Source organism: Orycteropus afer, unplaced genomic scaffold (genome assembly GCF_000298275.1).
Source record: "Orycteropus afer afer isolate SDZICR_OR568_19922 unplaced genomic scaffold, OryAfe1.0 scaffold00193, whole genome shotgun sequence".
NCBI lineage: Eukaryota > Metazoa > Chordata > Mammalia > Tubulidentata > Orycteropodidae > Orycteropus > Orycteropus afer.
Genome location: NW_006921780.1, coordinates 3,586,708 through 3,595,329, shown reverse-complemented (window position 1 = coordinate 3,595,329; position 8,622 = coordinate 3,586,708). Strand labels below are relative to the sequence as shown.

The 8,622-nt window shown below is 37.5% G+C and overlaps 2 protein-coding genes across 2 annotated transcripts in view; one reads left to right on the top strand and one right to left on the bottom strand.

Moving 5' to 3' along the window:
• Positions 1-8,622, bottom strand: part of LOC103202851 (putative olfactory receptor 10J6) — a 189,506-nt gene that overhangs the window by 68,024 nt on the left and 112,860 nt on the right. The gene's annotated exons all lie outside the window — the stretch shown is intronic.
• Positions 7,515-8,444, top strand: LOC103202759 (olfactory receptor 10J5). The gene has a single exon (XM_007947688.1). It carries the CDS (start codon positions 7,515-7,517, stop codon positions 8,442-8,444), a length of 930 nt encoding a protein of 309 aa, XP_007945879.1.

The window sequence follows — 8,622 nt, the reverse complement described above, 5'->3', positions numbered from 1 at the left end:
TAAACTTATAGGACCATTGTCTGCCAACCCTATATATGTTCTTGGATACACTCCCCATTTCATAGACATACCTAATCATTCAGCCTGTCCACCCACACAGATTCACTTTCTATGCACATATTTAAATAACAGAGATATAATTTCTTGTAAGTGTTAATAAATTCTGTAACAGCTTCTTTTTTTCCTACAAGTGCAATTCTTCTTGTATCTTCAAATTTTTCTCTTTTCCCCTTCCTTTTCTTTTACTTGACATGTAATATCCATGATTTCTGGTAGCATAGTGCCTAAGGCACTTGACTGCTAACCAGAAGGCTGGCATTCAAACTCACCAGCCACTACTCCTCGGAAGGAAGGTTGGGCAACCTACTTCTGTAGTGATACTGCCTCGGAAACCCAAGGAGGGGTGGCTATGAGTCAGGTCTGACTCAACAGCACATAACAACAACAACAGAAAAAAAAAAACAAAAAACATTTGCTGTATTAACTCTTTTTTATTAATCTATTTCAGTGTTCTTATTTTCCTAAGGGGATAACCATCTTTTTCTCTCTCTCTATCTGTATTGTCTTTTGTTATCCTATACATGGTTTAAAAATTTTTGTTGACTTAAAAAAAAAAAAAAAAAAACCCTCAGATCATATCTTTCTATTACAGAATTGTACCAAGGATAACTTTAAGAGAGATCAATAGTTGAACATGTACTCTGTGTTAATTACTTTGAAAGGATTATCTCATTTAATCTTTACAATATCCTGTGAAGTTGGTGCTATTGTTAGTCTATTTATAAATGTAGAGAATGAAGAGTGTCAAGAGTAAAGAAGTTGCTCAAACCCACACATGTACGAAGGTGGTGGAGCTGGGAATTGATTCAGGCAATCATATTCCAGAGCTAATGACTTTTACATCTCTACCATGACAAGATAAAGAGAAGAACCAGTAGTGGTGGCAATGTTGGTGAATAGGGTGCTTTGTTAATACTATGTTTTTCTCTAATCCCTCAATATGGATAATACACAGATTTCTAGCTGGCAGGGACAAAAACCAACCCAACCCACTGTCATCCAGATGATTCTGACTCATAGCAACCTCCATTAGGTTTCCAATGTAGTAAATTTTTATGGAAGTAGATTACCTCATCTTCCTTCTGGGAAGAAGCTGGTGGGTTTGAACTGCCAACCTTCTGGTTTATAATGAGATGTCTTAGGTACTGGAGCTGGAACAAGGGGTTGACAAAATCAGCTAGAAAAGATCTGACATCCATAGATATTTATATTGAGAATTCAGAAATGGGTTCCTGCCAAGTTACAACATCATTGTCATGAAGTTAAAACTAGTTGAAAAGACTCTGTCTTCTCCCATGTAACTTTTTATTCTTTTCCTAAGACTGCTCTAGATTTCCAGTGTCATATTATTTCATGTGGAAAAATGTGAAGAAAGATTGAGATGATTAGGACTGAAATTTACCTCAGGGTCCTACACCAATGCATCCCTCATTGGGTCCCATTCCTTCTATGGGTAGCTAGCTCTGTCCACTCAGCAATCTAAGCTCCAAATTCTAATATAATGGGAATTTTAGATTTTTCATAGCTCTCCACAAATTATCTAGTACTTCCTTAGGGCTTCTATGAGTGAGTTGTGTGAAGATGTAGAAGTTTGGACATATATATTTTCTCAAAGAATTACAATTTAATTTGGAAATAAGACTGACACATAGGAGGCAACAGATAACAATGTAAGAGAACATGGTATAGGGATGAAGGCAGTGGTGCATTGGTAAACGATTAACAACCAATTGTCTAAGGGAGAAAGACACCGATTTGTAGTGTTTACTGGTTTCTGAGGTGAAAATATTCCACCATATCAGACTTCAATCTACCAATATAACATCAGTGAACATGGAGTTGGAAAGAGATGTGTATAAACTGCTCTGGTGAGCTGGTATGAGCCAGCTCCAGCATATAACATGGAATGCCATCCTGTGGTGGCTTGTCATATGCGGGAATATCATGGGGGTGCTAGGAAATGAGCTGAGTCTTGAAATAATTCTAAGAAGCAGTTTTAAAAATTGAAAAATATTTCTTTTACTTTGATGAATTTAAAATTTCTCTTTAAGCTAAGAATGAAAATATAACTTAATTTGGGAGTTATATGTAAAAGATATCTTGGAAGGGGTGAGGATGTTTTTATAGAAACTAAATATTTGAAATCTGCATTGGCAGCAGTGAGTGGAGGACATTGCAAGCAAGAAGAAATTTATAAATGTAGGCACAGATTTGACAATAAGTATTGGAATGATCCTGGACTCCAGAGGAGGTTGACTTGGCTTCAATGTAAACTGATTGTCTATGTAAGAATGGTCTGATAGTGTAAGGTCTTAACAGCCCAACAGAGGAGTCATTACCAGATCAAAGAAGTGAAATATGGTCAGTATATCAGAACTCAAACACTATCCAATTCAAGCCTGTCATTTTGCATTTGAAGCCATAGAGACGAGAGACAAGTGATTTAACCAAGACCTCAGATTTTAACATTGACAGATTTCAGATCAGGTTCCAGATTTCTCAAGTAACAGCCAACTCCCTTGTCTTATGTCATAAGGAATCTCCCTAAAGAATGGTGAGTCTAAGTCTCTCCTCATCCAGAGCAAAGAAAAGTGAAGAAAATCAAAGACTTATGGAAGCAGTTAGTCCATGGGACTAGTGGACCACATGAACCTCAGCCTCCACAACCCTGAGACCAGAACTAGATGGTGTCTAACTACCACTGCCAACCACTCTGAAAGGGATCATCATTATAGCAGATCTTGGAGAGAGTGTGAGAAAAATGTGGAACAAATCACAAAACAATGAAAAAGAGCAGGCTTACTCGTCTGATAAGAGACTGATGGAATTTGCAAGAGCATGGCCCTTAGTCCCCCTTTAGGCCTGGTACTGAACTCACCCCTGGGGCCCAACTTTCAATCAAAAAATAGGTCTTTGAGGTGAACAGTAACACCAGGGAGGTACATACTCTTTAGAATGATCAACCATAAGAGATCAAAAGGACAGCATTTGCACGGGATAAAGCTCAGAAGGCAGGAAGGAATAGAAAAGAAGAACAAAGGGAAATGGTAATCACAGAGAAGAAGTGGGAAGAGTATTGTTACATTGTAGGGATAACAATTAATATCACAAAACAACCAATTTGCTCTGTAAACTTTTACCCAAATCATAATAAAAAGTTAAAAAAAGGGAGGGGGGAGAAATATTATTCATTGCCAAACGAGAATCCATTTTAATCAACTATAAAGACTATAATACAATATGATATGAGATCATACCATACACTATAATATGACTAAAATAATATAATATACTATAAAATACAATATAAATAATACCATGTTGTTTTTGTTGTTATTTGCCGTCGAGTCAGCCCCAACTCATAACGACCCCTCCTTGGGTTTCCGAGGCAGTATCACTACAGAAGTAGGATTGCTCAATCTTCCTTCTGAGGAGTGGCTGGTGGGTTTGAACTGCCAGCCTTCTGGTTAGCAGTCAAGTGCCTTAGGCACTATGCTACCAGAGCTCATTAGAGGTACCAATTTTAAGTACACATTTGATGAATTTTGGCAAATTTATACATCTGTGTAACCTCCACTACAATCAAGGACATTTCTTTCAGTCCAAAAATTTTCATTGCACTTTTTTCTAGTCAAGGAGCTCTGGTGGCATAGTGCCTAAGGCATTTGACTGCTAACCAGAAAGTTGGTTGTTCAACCCCAATAGCCAGTCTGCGGAAGAAAGACCGGGCAATCTTCTGTAAAAAAAGATTTGTTGTTGTTGTTGTGTGCCGTCGAGTCGGCCCCGACTCATAGTGACCCCTCCTTGGGTTTCCGAGGCAGTATCACTACGGAAGTAGGATTGCCCAACCTTCCTTCCGAGGAGTAGCTGGTGGGTTTGAACCGCCAGCCGTCTGGTTAGCAGGCAAGTGTCTTAGCCACTATGCTACCAGAGCTCCCCTATTTACCACCTTGGAAACCCAAAGGGGGTTGCTATGAGTTGGAATTGACTCTATGGCAGTGAGTTTTGTTTTGTTTTTTTCTAGTCAACTCCCTAACAATTTTAGCAACAATTCATCTTTTTTTCTGTCATATAAGTTAGATTTGTATTTTCTAGAGTTTCATATAAATGGAATGACACTATACATACTCTTTTGTCTTTCTTGATTCAGCATAATGCCTTTGAGACTCAGACATATTGTTTGTATTAGTAATTTGTTCCTATTACTGCTTAGCAATATTCTATTGAATAAATACACCACAATTAGGGCAATTGGTTGTTTCCAGTTTTTGGCTTTTAGGAATAAAGTTGCAAGAAACATTTGTGTACATTTCTCTGTGTGAACATGTTTTCATTTTTCTTGGACAAACACCTAGGGAAAAAATTCTGAGTCATGAGATAAATGTGTTTAACTTCCTAAAAAACTGCCAAGCACTTCTCTAAATTGGTTATACACTTTCACATTTCCACCAGCAATGTCTAAGAGGCCCAATTCTTCACTTCCTTGCCAACATTGGGTATTGTCAGGCTTGTTAATTTTATATTCATGTGAGTGTGCAGTGATATCTCACTATGCTTTTATTTTACATTTCTCCAATAACTAGTGATGTTGAACATCCTTTCATGTGGTTATTAACTATTTGTATATCTTTTCTTCTAAAATATTTGTTCAAATGTTTTTCCAATTTTTAAAACTTGTCTTTTTATTATTGAATTGTAAGAATTCTTTATATATTCTGGATATTAATTTAAGTGTATGTATAGTGAATATTACCTCCAAGTCTGTGGCTGGCCTTTTCATTTTTTTAATGTCTTTTGAAAAGCAGAAGATTTTAATTTTGATAAAGTTCAATTTGTGATTTTTCCTTTGTGATTTATGGTTTTGCTTTTTACCTAAAGAACTCTTTGCTTCTTCAAAGGTCATGAAGATTTTCTTTTATACTTTTGTCTAGAATATTTATAGTTTTAGTTTTCATATTTATGTCTCTGATTTATTTTGCATGTCTTTTTGTGTATGTCATAAAGTTTGAATCTTGGGATTCTCCCCCCCACCCCCACCCATTATGGGTATTGGTACTTGTTCCAATAACATTTGATGAAAATGCTATCATAGAGATACCTTAGAAATTTATTAAAAATCAATTAGTCATATATGTATAAGCTCTATTTTTGAACTTTCCATTTTGTTCTATTGATATATTTTTCACTCCTTATACCAATACTATACCATGCCTTGGTTACTGTATTCCTAAGTTGCAGTAGTTTAAATTCTTTAACTTTGTACTTCTTTCTCAAAATTGTTTGGCTGTTTTTGATTCTTTGAATTTCCATAGAAATTTTAGAATGGAATGTGTTTGATTAACCTGGATAGAGGATTTGTTAATCTAAATTTTTAAGTAGGACATTGTGAATACAGAAACTGGGACAGAAATGAGATATAGTTTAAGAAAAAATTCCACTGACTGATGTCAAAGTAGGTTTGGCTCCAAAATGTTGACCCCAAAGGACTGGAATAATGGGGCAATAGAGGAAGACAGAAAAGTTGAGCTGAAGAGTTTTACCAAAAAATAGGAAGGGTAAGTATTTAATTTGCTTTCAAAAACATAAAATTTATTGTGATCGCTAGACCCAAAATTAGAAAATTCCGGTAAGAGTTGGAGACTTGGAAAAGATATTGGTAAAAGAAATGGAGTTTAGAGAGCAATCAACATAAAAAATTGAAAAGCAGAGTATGGAGAGAGAAAAAAAAAAAAAAAAACAATGGCCAGGGTTGAGTAGAGAACAGCACCCAAATTATAGTATAGGTGGCATGAGCAGATTTATGAAAGGCAACTAAGTGAGTGCTAGGAGAAGAGAAAAATAGTGTGATACCATGTAAGCCAAGGTCAAAGAATGTATCCTGAAGCCAGGGATCAGAATGTCAAATGAAGCAGACAGAGAAGGATGAAAAAGTGAGGGAAAAGCAAAGGCTGACAGCTTTAGCAATGAAGACTTATTTGGTAATACTTGAGAGAACAGTTTCATGGGCTTGAGCATGGTAGGAACCATTTTACAGGGGATTATGGAAGGTGGGAGAGGAAAAGAGTCTAGTTCAGTAATTCTGAAAATGGAAAGAGGAGAACAATGAGATGGTCATTACAAAGAATCACAGGATCAGCTGTATGCTTTCCACACAGGCTTTGTATTTTCATTTATTGACAAAAGGGACTAGTATGCTCTGCTTCCCGTAATTATATCAAAGTCAGTGCTCACCAGATTTTTAAAAATAGATAGCCAATTAGGCTCAAGCAGCTGGAGGACTTCTTCCTCCTCCTCCCTCAACTCTGGCACATACATTCCCTTGCTCATACCTCAAATTGTCGTAACTTTTCTGATACAGTGGAAACTAAACAATGTTATCTCAATGACAGTTCTGTTTTCCAGATTTCACTTTTCAAAAGGACTAACAACAGCAGCAAAAAAGGCATTGGTGGTTTTTGAATGGAGTGGTCATAGTGAAAGTTGTTCTGATTTAAGTGTCTGAAAGCAGACTCTAGATTCAAAAGTCAACTGGAACAGTGGAGAATGTCCTCTGTGATCTTGTTACCAAACCCAACGACCATAGCTCAAAATTTGTCTTCCTTGAATACTTTATAGTGATTATATATATATATATATATATATATACACACACACACACATATATACACACACACACGTAATTTTTTTTCAAGTCTCATCTTTATGGTTTCCTTAATGTTTAAGGCACTTGGCTGCTAACCAAATGCCGGTGGTTCAAACCTACCAATGTACCTGTGGAAGAAAGATGAGGCAGCTTACTTCTGTAAAGATTTACAGCTCTGGAAACCCAATGGGTGTTGTTATGAGTCAGAATCGACTCCATAGCAATGAAGTTTTTTGGTTTTACTAGCATTTAAAGAGCTCTGGTGGTGTAGTGGGTAAGGCATTTGGCTGCTAACAGAAAAGTCAGTGGTTCAAACCCATCAGCTGCTCCACAGGACAAAGATGGGGCAATCTACCTCAGTAAATATGTACATCAGTGGAAATCCAATGGGGATTGCTGAGTCAGAATTGACTCGATAACAGTGGGTTTGGTTTTGGTTTGGTTTTACTAGCATTTATCTTTGTTAAGAATTTGCTTTAAGCAGTGGATTGGGTCATAGGGCATGTCCTTTTTGCTGCTCTCTTCCCCTCACTAAAATCATCATAAGTGTTAGAGGTGAGCATCTGCTAATCCTGTTTTCTGCACAGGAGATAGTTTGCTCCACAGTGATAATGTTCACATATGTCAGCCCCAAGAAGGCACAAGGAGTTTTCTCTCTTCATTTGAAGGGCCCTTAGCATGAGCTTGCTGGCCAAAAAGGGAATTAGTTTCCCTCTATTGGTTCTCTGTCCCTTATTGTAAAGTCTGATAGGTGATGTGAATTTTGTTCTTGATGACTGTCTTTATTGCTTGCAGACTCTGATTTAGCAGAATGCAGCGAAATAACTTCACAGAAGTGACAGAATTCATCTTCTTCGGATTCTCTAGCTTAGGAAAACATCGGATCATCCTGTTTGTCATTTTTCTAATCATCTATATTTTAACCCTGGCTAGTAACATCATCATTGTGACAATTATTTACATTGAGCATCATCTCCACACTCCCATGTACTTCTACCTGAGCACGCTAGCCAGTTCAGAGACTGTGTACACACTGATCATTATCCCACGAATGCTTTCCAGTCTCATTTTTCATAAACAGCCCATCTCCCTGGGAGGTTGTGCAACCCAGATGTTCTTTTTTGTCACTTTGGCCACAAACAATTGCTTCCTGCTCGCAGCAATGGCCTATGAACGCTTTGTGGCCATTTGCAAGCCCCTGAGGTACACAGTTATCATGAGCAAAGGAATGTGTGCTCAGTTGGTATGTGGCTCTTTTGGCACTGGTCTGGCTATGGCGATTCTCCAAGTGACAGCCATGTTCAATTTACCTTTCTGTGGCACAGTCATGGAACACTTTTTCTGTGACATTTACTCTGTCATGAAACTTTCTTGCATTGATACCACTATCAATGAGATAATCACTTATGGTGTAAGTTCATTTGTGATTTTTGTGACCGTGTGCCTGAACTTCATCTCCTATGTTCTAATTATTTCCTCCATCCTTATGATTGCCTCAGCAGAGGGTAGGAAGAAGACTTTTACTACCTGTGCCTCACACCTCACTGTGGTCATTGTCCACTATGGCTGTGCCTCCATTGCCTACCTCAAGCCCAAGTCAGAAAATTCTGTAGACAAAGATCTTCTTCTTTCTGTGACTTACATCATCATCACTCCCCTGCTGAACCCTGTCATTTACAGCCTGAGGAACAAGGAGGTCAAGGATGCCCTATGCAGAGCTGTGAGCAGAAATGTTTCTTAACACATTGAACCATTTATTTCAGGAGGTATTTAGCCCAATGTAAAGTGTGTGCACTCACAAATGTACCACAGTACATAATTTCGTCAAATGCAATGTTTTCTCTAAATAATGCCAGAGACTAGAAGTGCTATTCTTTTTCATATTCTAAGCACAGGGGAGAAACCAGGTTTTCTAATCT

Coding starts and splice junctions, on each gene's coding strand:
- LOC103202759 (XM_007947688.1), top strand. CDS start 7,515: ATGCAGCGAAATAACTTCACAGAAGTGACAGAATTCATCTTCTTCGGA.